The 25480-nt window shown below is 40.4% G+C and overlaps 1 protein-coding gene across 2 annotated transcripts in view; it reads right to left on the reverse strand.

Annotated features, from left to right (window-relative positions):
* The window catches only part of Cybrd1 (cytochrome b reductase 1), a 28526-nt gene extending 15135 nt beyond the window's left edge, over positions 1 to 13391 (reverse strand). The window contains exons 1-2 of one of the 2 annotated variants that reach the window (XM_076866074.2): positions 13120 to 13391; positions 102 to 310 (exon numbers count right to left, since the gene is read on the reverse strand). In XM_076866074.2, the coding sequence (XP_076722189.1) occupies positions 102 to 310; positions 13120 to 13306 (396 nt within the window). In that variant the 5' untranslated portion in view covers positions 13307 to 13391. The remainder of the gene's footprint in view (positions 1 to 101; positions 311 to 13119) is intronic. The other variant, XM_076866075.1, reaches the window with a different exon arrangement.
* Between the last annotated feature and the right edge of the window lie 12089 nt (positions 13392 to 25480).

The following is a 25480-nucleotide window of genomic DNA, read 5'->3' on the forward strand; positions in this document are numbered from 1 at the left end:
GGGAAAGAGTTAAAATGGTAACAAATGTAAAGCATGCTTAGAAAACATTTATGGTTTCTGAATTGTTTTGCTTTTTATATCTTGTTTATAAATACACTGACCTGTAAGAAATAGCATATGACAGCTGCCAGTCCAACCCAGCTGTGAAGACTGTACATATTGGGGATACTTTGGGCATTGTGGAAATCAAAAACGGCCACCAGAGCGATAACTGCAAGAATGGCAGCAACACCATTTAACCCTGCATGGATGGATTTCATCAGGAACTTGCTGCATTTCCAGGTCCATGGCAGTCTGTAGACAATGATGGCTAAGAGACAGAAGGTGTTTTAAAAGAATCAACACAAAATAAACAACTCAACCCAGTAGACACTTTCTTTTGTAAAACCCCTTTCCCTTGGCTTCCACTTCTCACATACTCTTGCCCCTCAGTGCCTCATTCTTGGGCTCCTTTACTGCCATTCTACTCCTGAATACATGCCCAAAATAAATATGTACATATGTTCACTAAAAAACACTAGAATGTTACTAGCAGCACCATTTATAATAGTCAAAACCCTGGAAAACTTCCCAATAGCTCATCAATAGAATGAATAAATAAATTATGATATATTCACCCTATGAAATAATATACAGCAAAGAAATGAATGATCTATAATTAGTACTACATCCAACGATAGGAATTAACCTACAAAGCGAATCCCAAGAAGGCAGACATTAACAAGTATATAGTTATGATTCAATTTGTATAAAGTGTAAAAACAGACAAAACTCATCTCTTCAGTTAGAGAAGTCAGTGGTGGTCCTTCCGAGGAAGGGGTACCACAGGCAATGGAACACGCCGGAAAGTCCAAAAGTTCCTATTGATATTGTTTCTCAGTCTGGATGCTGGTGTTCACTAAGAAAAGATTCATCTATATGTATCTGCATATAGATTAAACTTAACATTTTTTCAAAGCCTTTCTACTCAAGAGTCCTGATTTAAGCAATAGATTATATGGCCACCTTATCCAGAATGCAATTAATTTTTGTTCTGAAGAACATATTCTGCCATTATCCGTATCTCTCGTTCATGTATTTAAAAAAATTAAATGTGTGGAAATGTGTGGCAGACTTAAAAAGTTTAAAGAATACTTCCTTGATAGATGTATTCCACACTATCAGCAATTTATCATGCACATTTCTTAATTCTAGCAAATAAAAAAAGAATCCTAACTCTATCAAAGACATTTATAATTTGAATATATACAACTTCTTAGGATCATATAAATGTAAGTGATTATTTAGTTCCTTCTCAGGCAAAAATACATCTAAACCTACAAAGACAGATGCAAATGCAGCCTCTTTAAAGTTTTCTGCATAAGAGTCATTCTTCCTAATATTTGGACACTTTTCAACATTTGATAGCCTTCACCATCAGAACAGTATTCCTTTTATTTAATCCAAACTCTGAAGGACTGCTCCTTACCAATTTCAGTGTGCATATAGGTATCTTAAAAGTGTTGATTGATTATACCACCTTGATGACATGGAGACTTTGGATAATGAATCTTTTCAAACCAGTAATTTTAATATCTTGAAAAGCAAACTTTTAAAACTAGCTCTAGGTCCCTTCTCACCTCTACTTCATCTTCTCTGAGTACATTAATGTGTCTTGTTATTTCTCTCTTGAATCAACAGAGCCTACGACAGACCCAGGTTCAAAGAATGTAACTCCATAAGTATTTTTAAAATTCTTATTTAATTGTAGATTCACATGCAGTTGTAAGAAATAATACAAAAAAGATCTCATATACTCTTCACCCAGTTTCCCCCTAAAGTAACATCTTACATAATTATAGTACAATATCACATCCAGGAAGTTTAGGTGGATATAATCCACTGACCCAAATCAGAGTTCACCAGTTTTATCTTATTTGTACGTGACCTATAAGCATTTATAAAAAAAACGTTTGCATAGTACATTCTGTACACTAGTCAAAGTCTAGAAATCAAAGTTATGTGAAGTCAAACATTGGTTTGCCCACCTCATACTTTTTCTCCCCTGAGGGTAGAGAGCACACCCTATACAATTCTCTAGTTTTCAGGGAGAGCAAATCCTCTCTACCCAATGACTAAGTGACCATTTATCCACTGCTGAGAGCCATAGCCAAGTAGGAATGACGCATGGCATTTTTGGTTGAAAGGTGATGCCAGCAAGCCATTGAGATGATAATGATTATGTTAAGATGTGCATTCAATTGGAGATTAGACCCCTGCTGTCTGCCTAGGCCTGCTACTTTGGAGCGGACTCCCGGAGAGTTCCCATTGGTTGGGGAAGTGCGGTAGGAGGGAATTCCGGAGGAGGGATTTCCTGTTGGAGTAGTGTGTCCCGAGAGAATGCCGCATGCGTAGTTCGCGGGAGAATTCCAGGGGAGCGTGTGTGGAGTGTGCTGGTGGAGTTCAGATATAAAGTTTGTTCCTGCTTCAGTGGCTCGTGATTTGTTCCCAGCCAGACTGCGGCAATCCACAAATGGAGCCTTTTGCAAAATGTGTGATTATGCAGTAGTAAAATAAAAATGTGCAATATCTAAAGACATATGTTATACATCTTCCCCCTCCTGGTTTAACCTCATTTGTAACACACACACACACACACACACACACACATACACACACTTGCTAGGGAACAGACACAATGCTACTGTCTATTTACATTTTAATTCTCACCTTAACTCTCTAAGAAAGGTGATTATTATCACTGTTATACAGAGGAAGAAGCTGAGTCACAGAGAGGATAAGCAGTTTGTTCAACCTCAATAAATGCTTTATAATGTTATTGCTAACAGGGTACAATGGTGTGCACCTGTAATCCCAGCTTCTTGGGAGGCTGAGGCATAAGATTGCAAGTTCCAGGTCAGCCTGGGCAACACAGTGAGACTCCATCTCAAAATACTTATATATTATTATCATCACCATATTATCAACCAAGCACCTGCAGGAAGAAATGTTAGGTGAGTGAACTTGAACAGCTATATAAAAGGAAGTAATCAGGATGTGTCTGCTTGAAAAGCAAATTATAACAGTATACCATATACAGCTTTTTCTCTCTTACCTGGATGACAGTTTATCAAAAATTCCCCAAATAAAACTAATTTCTGAGGTTAAAAGTCAGGATTAGCTTCTATAACTAAAAAGAGTTGCAAGGGTGACCAGGGAACCCTGGAATATAGTTTCTTGACTTGGGTACCCAGGTGTGTCCATGTTAGGAAAACACCTCACATGACTTAGGCACTCTTGTGCATGCTGTTCTTCAAAAAAAAAAAAAAAAAAGTTTAAGAAATTGTTGCCCAAAACCCCAAGACCACTGCATTCCCAGTGAACACTCTGTACTCTTCCCCATGCCTGGGGCACAGGAATGTGTCAAGTTTTTCATAACACGGAAATCTATTCCTTTTGAATGTAAAAACTTGATTTTTAAACGTTTCACCTTCACTCAAATATGTTTGTTGTTTGTTTTTCTTTTCTCTTTTTTTTCTTTTTCTTTTTTTGAGACAGGGTTTCAAAGACAGGCTGGTCTTGAACTCCCACATCAGCTTCCAAATAGCAAGATTTGCAAATGGGCTGCATACTAGCTTTCTTTCTCCAGCAGTTGCATGAATGGAACCTATTTAATTCCTCATAGATGATGTTAGGCTATTAACAAAACACCAATTATTATCCTATTACTTTAGAAGGAAGATCTCATTTGCTTCTGATCCAAATGGACCCAGACAATTGTGTTTTTAGAGGCCCTGGGTCTATCTCAGGTTTTCCTACCTCTTCTTCTTGTCAGGTTAGGGTGCCTCTCCCTTCCATCACCCAACTTTATGCTTCATTCTCACCAGCACTGATTACTGGCATATAGATTTTCATGGTGCCCCAAATCTTAACATCTACTAAATCTGAGTAGTGAATATATGGGGAACTATTATATTATTTTTGGTATGGTTGGAAGAGTTCTTTATAGTTTTAAAGTTAAAACAATATTTTTGTAAGTTTGCAAACCCAGTAGCCAATTAGCCTCAACTGCTCAACAGGCAGCTGGTGGAGACTTATGGGCTCTTCCAAGTGAGGCACACAGGTTTTTCTGCCGTGGCTACACAGGGGCTCAGCTGCACAGATGAATGTGCTTCAAAATGCTCCCTGGATAAGCAAAGATTCAATGTAAAATCATGCATTTCAATGAGCTGTTTATATGCTTTAAAAAAACATACAAACAGCTGAAATATGGTAGACTTTAGGGAAAAAAAGGGGAAGTTTAACAAACCAGATCACATTTCTTAAGGAAGAAGCTATTCTCAACAATTTTAAAAATTGCCTGCAGTGTGGAATTTAAATATTTCTTGCTTCTTTGGCTTGGCACTTACCTAGACACCATTCCTGAGGCTCAATGAGAAGGAAGAAGAGGTCTGCTAAACCCACAAGAAGGAGAAATGGTATAAAACAGCTACTTGTGACTGGAACAAGGGTTATCTGTTGGAGGCTCTAATTACCAAGACCATTTTTTTTCCACAAAAATGAGGGGAAGTGTGAATTATATATGTAATAAATACATTTTAAATCTTTTCAAAGAAAAGCTATTGTTGATGGAACATGCTAGTGTTCTAAACTTAGAAATAAAGGAAGGATTGAAGGGGGGAAAGAAATTAGTAACTATATATAATTATTCTCTAGACAATGAAGAAGAAAATACAGTAACTAGATTTTTAATTTAATTATTGGAAAATTTCTCAGATCCTAGTTGTATAATCAAAACTCAGAAATATAAGAAAAAAACATTCTTTAAGTAATCTCTGGTTTGGCACCACTTTCTCCCCCACATTATATATATATATATATATATATATATATATATATACACACACACACACACACACACACACACACACACACACACACATACACAAGTTGGTCTTATGGAAGGTAAGATGAGAATCTATCAAAGTGGAGCAGATGAGGAAGGAGAGCTTGGAGGGAGAGGAACATCCCCAGACATGAAAAGCACTGTGACTCTAGTTGCTGTTAGTTTCTGTCTTGTGATTTAGGAGGTAGAAATACACTTATTTTGTTCATCATCACATCCCAGAAGTTGGCATGGAGCCTGGTACACAGTGGGAATTCAGTAAGTATACGTGAAAATGTAAATTTTTTTGCAGGGGGAGTACTTGACCACTGAGCCACATCCCCAGTCCTATTTTTTTGTATTTTATTTAGAGACAGGGTCTCAATGAGTTGTTTAGCACCTCGCTTTTTGCTGAGGCTGGCTCTGAACTCAGGATCCTCCTGTCTCAGCCTTCCAAGCCACTGGGATTACAGGCCATGTGCCATGGTGCCCGGCTGAAAAAGTAAATCTTATTTATTTATTTATTTAAGTTGTTGATGGACTTTTATTTTATTCATTTATTTATATGCGGTGCTGAGAATCAAACCCAGTGCCTCACACATGTGAGGCAAGTGCTCTACCACTGAGCCACAACCCCAGTCCCAATGAAAAAGTAAATCTTAATAAAACACAGTAATCATTCAGTATTCCCAGCAAAAGAGTAGATCCTCTTTTGATATTATTTTCAAATTTTTTTTTTAATTTTTAAAAAATTGTCAATGGATCTTTTTATTTTATTTATTTATTTGTATACAGTGCTGAGGATTGAACTCAGAGCCTCACACATGCCAGGTAAGCACTCTACTACTGAGCAACAACTCCAGCCCCTCAAACTTATTACAGTCAGAAAAATTATTTGTGATATACAATATGATGTTTTGATACATGTGTACATTGTGAAGTGGCTATATCAAAGTATTTAACATATCCATCACCTTACTTACCAATTTTTGTTATGACAGATCCTCTTTTAAAAGGTACAAATCAAAAACTCAAGACAAATTGTCCTGCTGACCCAAGTACTAGCTAATATGAGACCAAGAAGTCCTTTCAAGTAAGTAAAAAAGATTCTGCACTTAGGCCTGCGTAACAACTTTAAGTTAATTTAAAAATAAGTTATTGACCTCAAACTACACTGGGATTTTAAACATAAATTCTACTTAAACATGCTGTGTCATGATAATTTCCTCCCTCTGAATAAAGTCTTACTTTTCGCTCCTTGATAGAATACTTAGAACAGGATTATCCATCTTTATAACTCATTTCCCTGTCCACCCATGACTTTACCAGATTCTATCCAAAGGACCTCAAGTTGAAATTGAAAAAAAAAAAAAAAAAAAAAAGAATCCCCTTTAAATTCCTGCAGCAGCTGTCAGAGAATCAGACCTCTGAAATGTGCCTGGGCCTGTGCATCTGCACTGTCTCATTGCATGAATATCATGAAAACAAGAAACATCTCTCTAAAGTGACTGAAATCATCCCAAAGGCAGCCACTTGGGATCAAATGTGTATGAAAATAGAAAAAGATCAATTTATTGGCTAGACATTTATAAATAAATATCCAGAAATTTTGTGTTCTTAGAAAGATCAGGTAAGGTATGATGCTACATGCCTGTAATCCCAGTAACTTAGGACACTGAGCCAAGAGAAAAACAAATTCAAGACCAGGCTGGGAAACTGAGCAAGACCCTGCCTCAAAATAGAGGCAAAATAGAATAAAAAAGGCTGAAGATGTAGCTCAATACTAAAGTACCCCTGGGTTCAATCCCTAGTACCACTAAAGGAAAGGAGGGAAGGAAGAAAGGAGGGAAAGAGGGGAAAAGAAAAGAAATATCAGCTATATCCAGCTATAGTTTCTTGTGTCTCATATGAATATTATGACAGATTAGAAACAGTCCTGGTTCACATATCACCTAGCTGTTTTATGTGGCCAAATTCAAATGAGAATTTGAATTTAAGGTCCCAGCCAGTTTTAAGTATTCAGGGATCAGTACAACTTACATTCTTAGAAATAAAAAATCATTTCTCCTCTCTAACCAATTCAAATGTGAACAACTTATAGACATGACTGCATCTTTTTTTTTTTGGGGGGGGGTGGTGGTGCTGGGAATGAAACCCAGGGCCACACACATGCTAAGCAATCATTCTGCTACTCTCCTGTAACTCCTACAGAGCAATTGAGCAGAGCTCTCTCTGCTTCCTGGCTGCCATGTCCTGAGCTATTTTCCTCCATCACACCCTTCTGCCATGATGTCCTACCTCACCTCAGACCCAGAGCTATGGAGTCAGCTGACCATAGACTAAACCTCTGCAACAGTGAACCAAAATAAACTTTTCCTTCTCTAAATTGTTCTCGTCAGGTCTTTTGGTCATGAAGATGAAAAATCTGACTAAAATATAAAGTATCTGGAATTAGACTTGGATCTATATTTTTGGAGGCCACTATTCAACCCACTGCATATCCCTTGTAGGAATTCTGGAAATGAGGTCTAGAGTATTACAAGAGAAAAATGGTTCCTACAGGGTGTGATCCACCAGTATGCATCTCATCTCCTCATATCTGAGCTGGAATCTGGGAAGAGGACTGTTTAAGGAGAGCTATATGTATGGTTAAATGAATTCCTGAGGCCAGGGTGCCCACCAAAGAGGAGTACCTGATGCTGCCCTATTAGCAACCTCAGGTTCCTGTCTTATGTCCTGCTGAACTGACTGATTCTCACTGTGGTCCTAGTAGTTTCTCGTGTCTGAATGTTGTGCTGACCCAGGGAAGACATCCGGTGATACTCTATTCTAAATCCACTTCACTTAATTACTTCATTCACTCAATCCTTGTAGGTGTGACTCCTGGTTTAAAGGATTGGCTAAACATTCATTAATTCAAAGAATATCTGTTGAATGCCTACTCCATGTTAGGTAATGCTATGGATACATTAGTGAAGAAAACAGACAAAATCCCTACCCTTGGGTTGCTTGCATTCTAGTAGAAAAAGAGAAATAATAAATTAGTAATTTAAATAGTCAGTGGTCAGAATATGGTCAGAATTTGGATAATAATGTATCTAAATTTCTGATGGATTGGATGAGAAGTGTGGAAGAGAGGAATGAAGAATGATTGTATAGTTCCGAACATCTAGAAAGATGAGATTGCCATTTACTAAAATGGTAGAACTTATAAGAGAAGTGTTTTGGGACATGTGAGGAATATCAAGAGCTGAGATTTGGACATGTCTATTTGACATCCAAATAGAGAGTTTGTATAGGCAGATGAATATCTGGTTGTAGAGTTCAGGGGAGAGTATGGGGTGAGTATATAAAGATGGGAGAGCTCAGTGTATAGTATATGGCACTTAAAGCCTGGAAGGTGGGTGAGACCACCACGGGAAGGAATGCAGGAAAGCTGAAGTACTTAGAAGAATGAGCCCTGGGAGCTCTAACCTGAAATAATCAGGGAGATGGGGAGCAACCTGCAAAGGAGATAGAGGAGGGGTGGCCAAGAAAGAGAGAAGAGCCAAAGAGATGGGTATCCTAGAAGTTGTTCAATCCACCAAATGAAGGAAGAGAAGACTGAGGGGTCAGTTATGTCAAATACAAGCTTCCAGTCAGGCAACAGGAGGTCTGAGAATTGACCACTGGTATAAGCAATGTGGAAGCAATTGATTATTATTTCAAGAACAATTTTGTGGAGCAGAACAAGAGAGCCTGATTAGAGAAGGTTCAAGAGAGGACAGAGGAAAATAATTAGAGACTATAGATACAGACTCATATTTCAAAATGTTCTACAGTAAGGCCAGAAGAAAATTGAGGCCGTCGCTTGGGAGGAATACAGGGGAGAGAGACAGAGATAGATGGGTAGGGGGAGAGAGAGATTAAGATGGCATAAACTATAACATATTGGAAATAATCTAAGGGAGGGGGTGAGAAACTTAATGATGCAGAAGAAAAGAGGGAGAATTAAGTGCTGTCCTTAGGTAGGCAAGAGGAGGAACAGAAGATACCAGGCAGTAATGAACTAATGAGCTCTGTAGCTTAGAATAAAGATGCCTTGTCAGTACAACTGCATGTCCAGTCTTCCCTGAATTTGACTAAGCAGTGTTTCTAAATTGTTGAACAGGATAACCACTAGGGGACAGGAAAGGCACTTTTAGTTCAGATGTTGTTATCGTTACAATTCAGTAGCTGCAAAACTGGATTTTGTTACTAGCAATTTAACTATGGTGCAGAAATAATTATTTATTCATTCAACAACTATTTATTGGCCTATCGTGTCAGTTCTAGGTGCTGGAGATTGAGCAGTGAACAAAATAAGCATATCTAAAACATTTTTACTAGTGAATGCATTTATTTATAACAAAAAAAATGTGTTCTGAGTTGCTTCCAATTATGTTTTTGTTTTGAAAAAAACCCTCCTTCTCTAAGACTGATAGGTTTTGTTATAGAAGCCTGTTTTTCCCCTGGCTAGTTTTGGAATAGATGTTTGGGGCACTTCCTCAAATATCTTCTTTGCAAGAGGCTTTTCAATATATTTAATTGATCTTGAAATTTAGTCACTTTTACATAGATTAATAGGATATCCCAATTTCCTTTTAAGAACTGCTCTTGATTTCTGTTAGTCTTTTAAATGTTACTTAAATGTAGTTATATTATATCTCACAAAACCAACTTGAGATCATTAAACTATTTAATTTCCCTTCCTTTAGTTTACACCACAAAAGGAGTTCCACACATGGGAAAGTACAAGTATAGAATTGCTAAGACTTCTTCGGCTAAAGTAGACACCTGAATTTTCTACCTTTTACTAAAGAACACATTCCACCTTGTTGAACCTTTTAAAAGACCAAATGCTACTTTGAGAGCATTTATTCATTGCAGTCTTTTCTGCAGCCTTCTTTACAAGGGTTGTTTCTCTGATTTCCTGGCAATATACTTGATTTCATGGGAATCATTGCTTTTAGAGAAGTACAAAGCCTCTTCTAAATTCTTCCTCATTAGTGTCAGAGACTGTTAGGTAGATTTCTCTTATTTAAGATTTTGTTTAGCAGGGCACAGTGGCATGTGCCTGTAATCCCAGCTACATGGGAGGCTGAGGCAGCAGATCACTTGAGCCCAGGAATTAAAGGCAAGCAAGACTTCATTTCAAAAAAATTTTTTTTTGTTTTACATTTTCCATAATCTGTTATACTTTAACTTAGAATACATATATTTTCCAAAATATATTTGGAGTATACTTGATTGTATGTGTGCATGGGGGTGGGGAAGATTTTATTTTTCAACTTCTATATTAGTCTTACTTTCTTCAAGGCTTAAAGTATTTCAGACCCATATTTGTTCTTAACATAGTTTCAAATTCTGTTCACTGTTTGTATACTGTATTTGTAAAGCACTCTATGCTTAGAGTAATAACTATATGTTAGCTTTCCCATCCTCATTTCCAAATATTTGTGTATTATATAAGTGTTCTATTACATCATGTTCATTATTAGAGATCTAAAATCTCATAGCCTTAAAGTTTCCTCCCTAAAGCAATAACATACAGTAAAGAAGCCCAGTATAACATGGATAGTCTGAACATATGTGTGCCTCACCATCAATAAAGTCAACTACAGACTGTCTGACTTAGGATGTTTTGACTTAGGGGTTGTTTGGCTTTACAATGGTACCAAAGCCATGTGCATTCAGTAGAACTGTGCTTCAGATTTTGAATTCTGATCTCTTCCCAGGCTAGCAGTATGATTATACTCTTGAGATGGTGAGCAGTGGCAATGAGCCACAGCTCCCAGTTGGCTACACCATCATAACATTCAATGCTCTACAGAGTATTGTACAGTGTTGCTAACCCAGAGTAGATTAGGAATATGCATTTTCAAGTTATACTATTTTCAACATATGATAGGTTTATTGGAGATGGAACTCCATAATAAACCAAGTAGCTTCTGTATTTACTTCTCTTCCCCTGGACACTTCCTACTGCTTGGCTGAGTATGTGTGAGCCAAGATACAGGAGAACCAGGGAGAATTATGTATGGCGTCTGCATATATGAAAAAGTTTATGTTCATGTCAGTTACATGTACTACATGATTAAAATGCTTTGCAAATTCAGGATCCAAACAATAAACAGGGTGGGTAATGTTGACAAGACAAACATTGAAATATTAACACAAAAGAGAGTGACTAAACCTAAAAAAAAATGAGGTTTGCATAACAGCAACACATGAAAAATTCCCCAATATCCGTTTACACATTTTTGCCCCAAAGGAAGTATAAACAGATTAAGAGAAATCCACAATTTAGAGAAATCAGAAAATCTTTTACACAAACCCTTGGATTATAACGTGAAAATAGGGTTTCAAAATGTATTTTAAGTAAAGCTTTTGACTTCTCTGAAGAGAAGACTGCAAAGAATAAGTTCATTGCCCTAAAAGCAGAGAACTCCTTGAAAGTTGGGCCATTGAAAGGACTTAGGCTACTTCCATGGGTATGTTACTTAACTCCTCAGTCCTTCAGTTTACTCATATAATGCATTTAGTGGACACACAAAATTCAAATGTTTTGACTGTGTCCTCTGTGGGAAGTCAGGCAACAAGCACTATCACCTGTGTCCCCTGACCTCAATTATTAGAACACACTTCAAGCCTTTGAAGAGCTTCTCGGTTTTAGGGGCTACTTTCAGAGGTGGAGGGAAGAGATGAAAAGACTGTTCCTACCACTTTGAGTAAACAGAAGTGTCCACAGCTCTGGCCAAACTAAAAGGCTCCGCCGTGAAGGAAAGTGTACTGGTGACATACTTTGGAATTTGAATATTTTTTCCCCTCCTTTTAGTGCAGTAGCAAAACATCTGGGAATTATGCAACAAAATAACTCGGATGACCAGTGACGCTCACACTCTGAGGAGCATACCAGGGAAGCCTCCAAAGGCTGAGCATTAGTAACACCGTCCACTACACCCCGAATTGAGAACTTGCTCAAAGTTGTAGCACAAGTTTAAAAAGGAAAAACAAAACAAAAACGTCTCTTTAGAAATGAGACCAGCGCTTTTTTCTTCACTTGTTTGTGGGGAATTAAATATTGGTGAAGAAAAGGCAGCCTAGCCTGCTCAGGGGCCAGGTAGAAGGTTCCCGCTGGTGGGCATCTCTTTCCCAATTCAGTCCATTCCGCAAGATAATTTTCTGCAACTTAACTCCAGCCCACCAATTTCTACAATTTGCTAAATGTATTCTCAAGGCCACCGCCTTGATTTCACTTTCGAGAAAGTGGTTACAAATAAATGGTGCTTGCGCCACTAACTAGAGGTTCCTCCAGCCAAGCCGCCGAAGACAACTGTCGTGAGACCTACCTAACGACAATAGACACCACCGTAGACTGAGCCTCCCTCTGAACCCCTCTCCCACCCAGCCTCATCACGGAAGAAGTAGGCCGGGAGCTGGCACACCGCGGGCAAGCAGCGACACGGCCAACCCTAGGGACGTCGCGCGCGGGAGCATCGCTCGGAGCCACGCAGCCGCAAGCTCTCCCTGGACTTCTCCTACCCCTCGTTTGGGGCCACCGCCCAACAGGAAGCCCCGGAGGGGAACTTTCGCCAGTGGGCCGCCACATAAGCACCCTGGGTTCCAGAGCGTCCAATGACTGGGCAGGGCGGCGAAACACCCCTTTGAGTGTGTTTAGACTGAGCGAAGGCTCGACTGAGTTTAACCGGGTGAAACCCTGAAAGGATGCTCCGCCTCTCGCCGCGGCTACCAGCTGCTCAGCCCCTTCATCCAGAGCTAAGGAAGCTACGGGAGAGGCCAGTTGTCTCCCCTCCATTCTGCCCCGCAGCCTTCCTCTCTCACTCTGCAGCCTTCTAACAAGTTCAGCAAAAGGCCTCCGGCTAGAGGGTTTCGGCGCCCCTGACTGCGCAGGCTCCGCCCACAGAGGCGACTTTTAGGGGCAAGTGGCAGGGAAGCGCGGTGCTGGGGCATATCTCCACTCTTGTTCCTGCAGACGCAGGGACGTCCCGGTGCGACCCAGACCCACAGCACCGAGTTGGCCGACTCAGGCCAGCTGCGCTCCTCGCCGCCGCCCCCCCGCAACGCGTCCTCACTGCGCCCTCCCGCCCGGGTGCCGCCGCTGCAGCGCCGCGATCGCCGCTTGGCCGGGCCCCGCCCGCGCCCCGCCGGAGCCCGCCCTCTTCCTTGTCGCCGGCCACGCTCCGCCGCCCCCCCCCCCAGGAGGTGCCCAGTACCGATGCCCTGGATGAAGATAAAGCCTGTCACCGCGAGCACCGGGTGCCAGTTGAACTCGAGCGAGCTCCCGTCCCAGCCGAGCCCCTCTCGGTAGTGGAGGACCCAGATGAGGGTGAAAAGCACCGACAGGAAGCCGACCGATAGCGCCGACACCAGCAGCGCCAAGAAGCCTCTGTAGCTCTCCATGGCTGTCACAACTTCACGGTCCGCGCCGGGCAGCCTCTGGGTACTAGCCCCCGCAGGCCCCGGGGTCGGGATTTCTTGGCGATATCTCCGCCTACGGGGAGGGGCTTTCTCGGAGGTTGTTCGGGCTGTGGGGCCTCCTGGGGGTGGGCAGCTGGCACTGGATCCGAAACCGGCCCCACCCCCGGGATCACGCGGCCATCGAGAGCTCTCCCAGCTCAGTGGCGGCCCACTGGCCCAGCATCGGAGTTCGCAGAGGGCTGGAGTGACTGATCCAGTTACTTGTTCAGAGAGCGCGCTCGGAGGAATTCAGGCTCACCAAATGTCTTTTTAACTCTTCCCGCGCAGGCTTTGGGTTATCAGAAGAGAGGGATCTGTTCCATGCGGTTATGCGTGTGCTTTTAAATGACATCTCTTGGGTCCCAGTTCTGATGCCAAGGAAGGGTCAAGAAGGAACCTTGGATGGTTTGGGCAGTGGTGGGCTAGCAGCCAAACCGCTTGTAGTGTGTGGTGCACGCCTGTCATCCCAGCGGGAGGTTCGCAAGTTGGAGGTCAGCCTCAGAAGTTTAGCGAGGCCCTAAGCAATTTAGCAAGAGACCCTGTCTCAAAATTTTAAAAAAATAAAAAATAAAAAGAGCAGGGGGATGTGGCTCAGTGCTAAACGTCCCTGGGTTCAATCCTCAATACCAAAACCAAACCAAACAACGACAAAACAAAATACCAACCAAAAAATAACCGCTTGTTTTTAAGAGGGGAAAACAGGCACCTCCTGGACCCTGAACTTTCCTGTGGTGTGTGATAAAATGGATTTTAAAAGTGCCCACCTAGGTTAGAGTACTTGCTTAGCATGCACAAGGTCCTGGGTTCTATTTCCTGAACTGGGACCTGCAAAACCGATATGAACCAAAAGCCTCTTAGTGGAATCACTTTGATGCCCTGAAGCTTACTCTCTGCTGTTTCTAAAATTACCTTCCCTCTTCTTCATGGGGCAAGAACATGTCAGTATTATATGTTGCTGTCAGAGAAAAAGGGTCTGACTGCCAGGGTTTCTAGAATATTTGGGGGAATGTTCATTTCTATCCTTCCTCTGTAACTTATCTTCAAGGTTATTTTACTATATTGTCTTGTTGCAATCTTAATGACCTTAAACTGTGCAGAATGTGTATGGAGGTAATTTTCCAAAGACGGGTTTTAGGCCAAGAAAGTAGGAATGTCAAACCCTGGTAGTGGGACAAGATTAAAAGGCTAAGAGTGAGAGGCTGCCGATTTCATGTATCATTTAGTTCCCCTTGGTGGCGAGAATAAGAAAATGGAAGAAAAGGACCCCTCCTCACATTAAAGTCTTTCTTTGATCAGGCCCAGCCTAATCCTGATTGGCTCTGATGTCCTTGGCTGTCAATGTCTCTTGAGGTTCTTGATCACTCCTTATTTACCTTCTTGCCTCTCAATTTGCCTGAACCTATCTCCACCAAGAACCCATGAGGCTCCCTATGACTGACTATCTTACACCCTACCCACCTCCCCATCCAATGCTTGGCATCATTTATTAACATGTAATATAATAATCTGTTTCTGTGGTTGTCTTCTCATTCCAGACTTCCCTTCTAGGCATTAACTGTCCAATATCACCATTGTATTCTTCCTTAGAATGTAGTAGTTACTCAATAAACATGTGTTGGGCGATTAATGGGACTTAGTATGTCAATCAGGGTCCTATCAGGAAACAGACAGTACATTCCAGTTGGGCAATTTAATAAAGAACAGGATTATTTACATCTGTGGGTATGGTGTAGGAAACCACAAGGATTATGCAGGGACCCAAGCGTAAAGCAAAGATATCTACTAGAATCTAGAGAGAAAACTATGGAGAGGGCAGTCAGACATAAGCCTTGAGTGGACAGATTCAGCCAATTTACAGGAATCCCCAAGAAGGAAGAATGTGAAAGGGATTATATATTTCAAACATCCCCCAAATGGCTAATCAGAACCTAACCAGAAGCCAGAGGGCCTCCATATAGCTCATACATCTTCCCAGGACCCAAGCAAAGTGCAGGAGGGTGAGAGTGGGAATGGATAATTATCACTGAATCTTTCAGTTCTGTTGTTTCAGACAGTTTTTGTTCCTCAGTGCTACAAACATTCCTGTTTAATATTACACTGTTTATATTTACTGTTTATATTCCTCTGCTACCTCTAGCTAGTAATTCTACAACAATCATTTTTTCCCCTAAAAGTATCTAATCTTTGTCCCCTAAAAGTATCTAATCCCCTTTGTGGCCCAACTCATCACCTCAATCAACTCTTTGAGTTTATTTTCCTTCATAGTAGTAGCAAATGAGAATCTCCAGGATTCTAGACCCCCTAAAACACCTTAAGAGAAGAAAACATGTCCTAATGGTAAACTATGGTATAGGACTGTCCTGGAGGTATAAGTTAGAGAATTTCCACTTTAAAATTTAAAGTTGCCTCAGCTTTGATTAAAAAAAAAAAAGTTATTTAAAAGAGTAATTCTTCGCTAGGCATGGTGATGCATGTCTGTAATCCGGGCCACTTGAGGGTTTGAGGCAGGAGGATCACAAGTTCAAAGCCAGCCTCAGCAAAAATGAGGCACTAAGCAACTCAGTGAGACCTTGTCTCTAAAGAAAATACAAAATAGGGCTAGGGATGTGGTTCAGTGGTTAAGTGCCCCTTAGTTCAATCCCCAGCACCCCCCCCACCCGCAAAAAAAAAAAGTAACTTCCAATAAATATTGTTGTGAATTAGTATTAACAACTTTTTAAAACAGAGTTGTTCAATAATAGAAGTTTCTCTCAAGAGACAGTAAGCAGTTTGTCATCAAAGTACTCAATCAGACCAAATAATGTGTCAGCAATGCTAAGTGATTCCTGATGTATATGGTGGGGGGTATTGAACAAGATGGACTTCCTAAAAATTTGTGATCCTAAGAACATGTAATGTTGACACAGATTTTTATTACTCCTGGCAGAAATGAACAATACAGTAAGGAGATATGTTGAGGGGGAGCAGGATCTGAACCCCATGCATGGCAAGATGAGGTACCAGATGCCATAGAGCTATTGAACTTCCAGGTGGTACTGTTACATTTCTTCTGGCATGTGAGGAATTCATTATTCTAAAAGCAAAGTAGTAGTAAGTTGTACCAAGTGGTTTGTTTTATATAAAATGTGAACCATTTTTTAAACTTCCAAATGTTGACAATGTATTACTCTTTGCCCCTTAATTCTTCACCCTTTGCCTTGCCTGCAGCCTGGGAGGCTGACATCTAAAGTACTTCTTTGCCCTCTCGCTTCCTATTGGGTTTGACTGATGGGTGATTCTTACCAGAGATTAGGGGGCAGGAAAGAAGACAGGCCAGCCTACTTATCCCACTGTGCCCCCTTGTCAGATCAGGGGTTTTGCTGTGATTATGTTCTTTTGTGCCATGCGTCTTTCTAGTGTCCTCTCTCTCACGGTTATGACTCTCAGAGGGTCCAGCAACCCCCTCCCCAACACATACACACTTGATTTTCAGGCCTAGGGTCGCTGCAGTTGCTTGTCCTCACCATTCTTGATGGATTCCCTTAAGTCTATTTGAACCTCTGAAAACATTTCATTTAATAAACTCTCTTCAATAAAATCATTTGTGCAAACCAGATGCTTCCTGCAGCACCCTGACAGGTACAAGTGGGAAAATACTCTGGTCTAATACTAGCCCCACCCCAATTGTCCCTGCCTTCTTAGAATGTATTATGGATGGAGGGATAGATAAGGCAAGAGAAAAGCAAAAGCAGGAGGAATAAGATGAGGTCACATTTCCTTCTACTAGACAAGAAGTTTGAGGATCAGAAAGTTGTCCCAGATGACCAAGATTAAGTTACTCCCTGCTGACACTGTAATTCAAGCCACACCCAGGAAGTGGTCAGAGGCTTCTTAACAAAATGATGAAAGGATCAGTGTTTTAAAAGAACAAAGGCAAACCCATGTTAATGGGAAGAATATACCTTTGTCTCTGGAGGCCTATGAAAGACCTATAGGCAGGCAAATGTTTATTTCTAGGGAAAGTTAACCCCGAGAGGGGTGCCTTTCACAAGGCCCTAATGCCAGAGATCAGGAATACAGAAAATAAGTTCGTTATGTATCCTGGAAATTAATGCTATATCCGAGGTGCAGGTGGCCAAGATTTTCTCCCATTCTTCAGGCCCTCTCTTCACACTCTTGATTGTGTCCTTTGCTGTGAAGAAGCTTTTTAGATAGAGGGATCACAGCTTAGTGGTCAACAAGATGAACTCAAGTTCTAACATTAGCCTGATCATGGTCTCACCACTTACTAACTAGTATATGACCCTCATTACCCTAAATAACTGGAATTATTTATCTTTTTTGTACCTCAATTTCTTTATTAAATGGGTTCTTTATTAAATGGATTCTTTATTAAATGGGAGGACTAAATGGGTTAGTACATATGTAAAGGACTAAATGATTGGTCTAAAGCACACACTACAAAAAGAAGAAAAATACAGAACATAAGGAAATATAGTTAATGTAACTGGGAATGGTTGTTGACAGAGAAAAGGCATTCAGAACACATTTATTCACTGTCTGTCTAGAACAGTTAGCCTAAGATAAAGTCAGAATTAATGAAGAAAGAAATACCCTAGGACATTTTTCTTATAATCAAGCTGTCTTGCACATAAACCAAATGTTATAAGTACATCAAACTGTTTGGATGGGACATCATAGTATGCAAAAAACTGAGCTGAAGGATTTGAGGAATAGCCAAAACCATAGTTTTACCTTTGGAGAGCTTTATTGGATGCTTTCTAGTTTGGTTTTGTAATAACAGGAGAATATACTTTAATTATAATCTCCTCTGTCACCGATGCAATTTTAAAGTGTTCACAGGCAAAGTATCTCTGAATATTATGTCCAGAATTTTGGCTCACAGACATCAGGGTCTTATTGAAGCATGAAAGGATCACATGTATGCAGAAAAAAGCTCTGAATTTAGGCCAGAGCGGCTTTCTTAACAGCCTTACCTATAATCAATTACCTGTTAGTTTAGACATATCTCACTGGATCTTGGGAAAACTTGACTTTGATTTTTGTTAGCAGGTAAGGCTCTTTTTTAAAGAGAAAATCAAATAGGATAAGTCCAAATTTTACATTTGTTCCAAAATAACTTGGCTCTGTCATTTATATGTTCCATCTAAGCCTAAAACCTTGAGATTCCAGAAAACAGGAAGCTTTGGAATAAGGGAATATATATTGATTGTTCTCAGACTTCAGTTTGCTATTAACTTGCTATATAATGAGACAATTCACAAGGTCCAAAAAATTAGACTTCACTTTGCTAATCTGCTAATCAGGATAGTTTTGGACTTGATTAAAGTAATTTTTTTTTTTTTTTTGCTTTGTTGTATAGTACTGGGGATTAAACTGAGGGCCTAGTGTGGGCTAGGCAAGCACTCTACTACTGAGCTAAATCCTCAGACCTTTTTATTTAATTTTGAGACAGGGTCATGCTAAATTGCCCAGGCTAGCCTGAAACTTGTGATCCTCCTGCCTCAGTCTCCCATGTAACAAGGATTGCAGGAGTGCACCACTCTTAACCTGGTTTATATGGAGACAACATAGATGGGGAAAATGCTATCTTTGCTTTCATTAATTCCTAACTGAAATTTAGCCATTTCTTTAATTATGTATGCAAACACCCCACTAGTCTTCCTGGTAGCTATGATTTTTGTTACCAATGATATCTTTAAGTCACATTAGAATTGATACAAATATCTCAATTTATCATGTATGCTCAGCACTTCTTCAAAGTAACGGTAGTAACTAGTTAGATCTGCTACAGATTTTATTAAGGAATAAATAAACATACTTTGTTATATCACATATTTATTTTTATTTTTCTATTTTTTAAAAAAACTCCTTTTAAATGGGACTGATTTCCTTCATAATCCTATATTTTGTTTTGTTTTATTTTTAATGCATTTTAAAGCAATATTGTGTGGAGAAGTCCATAGGATGTATTAGCTTGCCAAAAGAGTCCATAGCACTTTTGAGGCCTTCATATTTTTGTTTTCCCACTTCAGAGTAGGAGTCAGCAATTTTGTGTAAAAGCCCAAAAGTAAGGACTATAGGCTTTGCATGCCATATGGTCCCTGTGGCAAATACTCATTTCTGACATTGTAGCATGAAAGTAGCCACAAATATATGTAAATAAATGTATGTGTCTGTGTTAAAATAAAACTTGGTTAACAAAAGCATGCTAAAGACTAAATGGAATGAAATATGTTCAAACCACATACCTTATAAGGGACTCATAGTTAGACTGTATATAAAGAATCTTTAAACTCATCAGTAAGACAACAGACAGCAAACTTAGAAAAAGGGCAAAAGACTGCAATAGGCACCTTACAAAAAAAGAAAAAGGTATATACTTGATAACTAAGCACAAGAAATTGTGTTCAAAATTACCATCCATTAGGGAAATACAAATTAAAACCACAATGAGATCCTATTATACACCTCAAAGAATGGCTGAAATAAAAACACTGACATTTCTAAATGCTAGTAAGCATGCAAAGGAACTGGATCTCTCATACATCACTGTTGGAAATAATACTATGGCACGGCTACTGTGCAAATCAGTCTGGCAATGTCTTAGTGACTTTCACGCACACTTGCGATATTTACCCAGCAGCTAAACACTCTTGAACATCTATCCCAGAGAAATAAAAAATTATGTTCACACAAAACCCTGTACACAATGCTTACTTGCAATAAGCAAAAACTGGAAACAATCTAAAAGTGCTTCGACAGGTGAATGGTTAAGCACCTGTGGTACATCAATAGCAGGGAATGCTGCTCAGCAATAAAAAGGAATGAGCTGGGGCTGAGGCTGTAGCTCAGTGGTAGAGTACTTGCCTCACAACTGTGACCAGTTGGCTCCTGAGCATCACGAAAAATAAACACATTAGAAGATATTCTGTCCATTTACAACTAAAAAAGTATTTAAGAAAAAAAGGAATGAGTTATTGCTACATGCAATATAGGGCTCTCAAGTATATTAAGCTGGGTGAAAACAGATAATGCAAAAGGTTATTATGTATAGTGTGGCCGCATTTCTATAGCATTCCTGAAAGGGCAAAATGATTAGAGAACAGCTCAGTGGTGTCAAGTGTTTGAAGGGAGAAGGCCACATGTGCTAAATGAGCAGCAGGAGGAGCTCCATAGTGAACAGCTCTGAATCTTGACCATGTGGTGGTTCTGTGATTCTCTACTTATGATGAGATGCCATAGATTGTACATGGAGGCACAGAAAACACCTTAAAAGGCTAGGCGTGTGGTTCAATACTTGCCTATCATGTGCAAGGCCCTGAGTTTGATCCCCAGTACTAGGGAGTAAAAAATGGAAAGGAAAGAGTTAAGAACTAGTTAAATCTGGCTCATTTATATCAAGCCAGTGTCATTTTCATGGTGTTAATACTGCACCTTAGAGCTGAGTGTGGTGGACTTGGATCTCTGACGCAGGAGGATGGGAAGTTCAAGGCCAGCCTTGGCAACTTAGCAATACCCTGTCTCATACAATAAAAAGGGCTTGGTTGGAGCTCAGTTGTAAAACATCCCTGGGTTCAATCCCTGATATGAAGAAAAAAACAATAATGTGACTTAGTTATGTTAGATAATATTATTGGGGGAAGATGGGTGATGGATATTGGGCCCTCCCCACTTTTTTTTTTTTTTTTTTGGTAAATCTGTGAGTCTGTAATTATTTCCAAAGACAAAAACAAAGCAGGCAGTAGGTTGAATTTGGCCAAGGTGTGGTTTGCCAACCTGCTCTTTTATCATTTCCTTGTTATATATATCCCAGAAGGTTCTGGACAGACCTGGCGTGGGTCATGGGCCTCTCCTATCACTGTATATAAATAGAAAGCAAGGCCATCTGATCAGATAGGAGAAGCTGCATGGGGTGGAGAGATCGTGCCCTCAAACAAGGAATAGGTGCAAGGTAGTACGTTCACTAAATGGTTGTCTTAAAATCTCCAAACTAGTAAACACAGCAGGCCTCATGTAGATCTGGAACCAGGAACTCAAAACCTCAGGACCAACAGTGCTGCCCTTTTTGTAGAGCCACATGATCTTCTGCATTGGGTTCTTTCTGCTTTCCTGAGGGCTACAGGTGGTTCCCCACAGTTTTGTGTTTGTTCCCCCAATTACTTATATTATTAGGCTCATCTTTTACCTTGTGCTGAAGAATACTAAATGACAGCAACTTTTGATTTTCCCTTTGGGAATATGTATTACTAATCATAGGCAATTTTGTCTTTGTGATGCCATCCTTTCCTAGCCCAACAAGTTATGTGTATTATGTAAAAAAAAAAAATAAATAAATAAATAAAGGCAATGTGTAATTGTGGAGCAGATTTAAAATAAAATATTGTCTCTGGTAAGAATGTGCATGTGTCATTATACTGAAATGCTTAGTAAATGGAGAAAATTAAAAACCACCACAACAACTCCAAGACTGACAAATGTCTCCTAATATCTGACCAACTCTCTGAAGGCTCTTCTGAATCCAGTGCATCCTTCAGGTCATTAATGATCTATGACAAGTAGTGGGGTCAGACAATGATGATGTGGCATGCCGCAGTCTCTGGCTGGGCACAAATCACGAGTCTCCACACAGCTTGTAGATTCAAACAGCAATTCTTTATTCCCGAATTTACACCGGCCATCTACAAACACGTTCTGGGGAAATCCACGTTCTTTGCTCAAATCTACACTCTGCCCAAATCCACACTCTGCCCAAATCCACTACTCCTGGGCTTCTGTCTCCCAAAATATACTGTCTGACCCTAAGAACTCAAGAGGAACTCAGCAGCAGGATACGCCCTATTCTAAAGGGGGAACATCCTAAACACGGATCCGCCCTGGTCCTTGAGCAAGGTCACCTTACATGCAATGTCCTGCAAAATGTCCTATTTCCATGAGTCCTTCCACTAAAGAAACATGGGGGTATGCTGGCAAGGAAATTGTCATACCTATTTGGCTGATGGCTCCCAGCAGTGGCACAGGGCTTACCCTCTGAGACAGTGTAGTTTGGAGGGGAGCTTTGTGTTTAGCAGCTCCTGGCCCAAATGTATCTGCACCATTCAGGGACAACCATGGTGCTGTGTCCCTATAGCAGAGACAGTGGGGTATCCTCAAAAGTCATGATCCCACTTTATAGGGTGTTAGTGTCCTGAGAATCAGCTGCACAGGTCTTCAGTTTAAAGGGCCATGTTTCCCAGTCCTCTTTGCATCTGAGTGGTCCCACAACTGATGCTTACAACTGGAATGTGGACAGAAATGATAGGAGCCACCTCAGGCCTGGCTGCCCCTACCACCACCCCAGGCCCCATGTTTTACACACTTCTCCGGCCTACTCACCTCCTGCTGGCTCCAGGCAAAGGACTCCCAAGGCCCAGAGAGGGATGGGAAACCATTTTATGTAAAGGGCCAGAGAGTGAGGCTTCTTGGCCATATGATCTCTGTCCCAATTACTCAGCTCTCATGATAGCACAAATATAGCCATTAACAAAGCAACTAATGGGTGTAATTGTGCTGTAATCACACCATGTTCTCAAATAGGCAATGGGGAGCCAGACCTGGTTCATAGGAGGTTTAGGTTTTATTGCTGCTTTCTATGTGATCTTGGCCACATTGCATAACCTCTCTGCTTCTCAGTTCTTTATTTGTGAAATGAAGGTGGAAATGATGTCAAGATTGTCTAATAAACCCAGGTTCCACAGTATCAACTCAACTGTTATTTCCATTCAACCTCTAACTAGGATGTATTTGTATGTGTGTGTGTGTGTATCTGTGTATACACTTTAAAATATTGACAACTTTCTTACTTCAAAACATAAAATTCAAAGAAAATTAGCTCTAAAATATATAGCAAGTAACCTCTCCCCCAACCCCCACCAACCAAGTTTGAGAAAAAGTAGAGGAGAAAATTATCAACAAGAAAAGCATCAGGTACTTTTACAGTTTACAGAACTTAACAGACTAAATACAAAAAGAGTGTCAGTAATGAGTTGCAAGCACACACTCTCATTGAACCAGACCACAGGGTTGGAGCTTGATTACAACCACCACACAGGAGGAAAATGGGAAGACTTTCTTTGGAAAGTTCACCACATTATTATTAAATAAGCACACTGGGAGCTAGAATTGTTTGGCTCTACAACAGTACAACACATGGAGAAGAGAGGAATGACAACACGAGTCCTTCAAAAACCTAGTGGTTTGCTCAGCAGAAGAAAGATCATGGAGTAAAAACGAAATATCAGCTGTCATGGTCATAACCATAGCTGAGATCCATATTTGTGTTTAGGTAGCAATCTGCTTTCAAGAAGCCCTGAGCACATGAATCTTCTAAAGCCTACATTAGTGGGATACTAGTAAATAATATACTATTATTCTTGTTGAAGAGAAGAAAAACCCGTAAAAGTCAGGCATGGTGGAATACCTATTATCACAGAAACTCAGGAAATTGAGGGAGGAATATCACTAGTTCAAGGCCAGCTTGGGCAACATAGTGAGAACCCGCCTCAAAATAAAATATAAAAAGGAATGGGGATGTAGCTCAGTGGTAGAGTGCCTTGGGATTCAACCTCCAGTACCACTAAAGAAAAAAGAAAGAAAGAAAAGAAGAACAAAGAAAGAAAGACATTAATACATAATTGTTATGGTTTGAATGTGAGGTGTCCCCCAAAAGCTCATGTGTGAGACAATACAAGAAGGCTCAAAGGTGAAATGCTTGGGTTGTGAGAGTCTTTTTGGAACTGAGGATTGAACTCAGGGGCACTTGGCCACTGAGCCACATCCCCAGCCCTATTTTGTATTTTATTTAGAGACAGGGTGTCACCGATTTGCTTAGTGCCTCACTTTTGCTGAGGCTGGCTTTGAACTTGTGATCCTCCTGCCTCAGCCTCTAGAGCCACTGGGATTACAGGTGGAGAGTCTTAACTAATCAGTGAATTAATCCCTAAGGGGATTAACTGAGTGGTAAATGGAGGCAAGTGGGGTGTGGCTGGCAGAAGTGGTTAATTTGGGGTGTGGCTATGGCGAATATATTTTGTATCTGGAAAGTACAATCAATCCCCCTCTCCCTCTCTCTCTCTCTCTCTCTCTCTCTCTCTCTCTCTCTCTCCTTTCTGATCATGATGTGAGCTGCTTCCCTCCACCACACTCTCCTGCCAGGATGTTCGGCCTGGCCTCAAGCCCCAAGGAATGGAGCGGTCCTTCTGTGGACTAAGACCTCTGAAACAGTGAGCCCTCAAATAAACTTTTCCCCCTTTAAAATTATTCTGGTCATTTCTTTTAGTCACAGCAGTGAACAAGGAGACTCAAACAATAATTAAAGACAGACCTGTAAAGCCACTTATTAATGTATTAATGTCTCATTTGTGTCTATTCAAGTTTCAGTATACCCAGTGTAACTTCAGGGGCCAATATTTTATTGAACATTGTATAGAAATTATTCCAAAATGAAAAAGCAGAAGTAACTATTTTATCATGACTAAAAATATAGGAACAAAGCCAAGTGTGGTGGCACATTCCTGTAATCCTAGTTACTCAGGAGGCTGAGACAGAAGGATTGCAAATTCAAGGCTAGCCTCAGCATCTTGGCAAGACCCCATCTCAAAATTTAAAATAAAAAAAATAAAAAGGGTTGGGGACCTAGCTCTGTGGTAGAGTGCTTCTGTGTTCAATCCCCAGTACTGCAAATAAATAATAATATAGGAAAAATAAAATCCATTTTTAAAATACCAGGTTCCATGTTGTTTTAAGGCTTGCATTAAACCAGTGAGGTTGGCTGAATCTATGATGGAAATCCCATTTGATAAATGAGAAAATTGAAGCACAGGAAGGTAGATGGCATGCCCACGCTTACTCAGCTTCTTGGAAGCAGAATGAATATCAGCATCTAGGTCTCCTGACTTGGAAAATGATTCCGTGTATTGGCTCAGATCATGCTTCTCCCAAATACAGCACCTTGTCATTTGAGAAAACAGCTGAAGCAGGAAAGTCACTCTCATCCCACCCTCCACCTTTTTTTTTCTCCTCTGAAGCAACTCAAAATAGCAAGGTTATTCTCTAACCTTCTCCTTTGAAACATGTTGA

Source organism: Callospermophilus lateralis, chromosome 9, assembly GCF_048772815.1.
Source record: "Callospermophilus lateralis isolate mCalLat2 chromosome 9, mCalLat2.hap1, whole genome shotgun sequence".
Classification (NCBI taxonomy): domain Eukaryota; kingdom Metazoa; phylum Chordata; class Mammalia; order Rodentia; family Sciuridae; genus Callospermophilus; species Callospermophilus lateralis.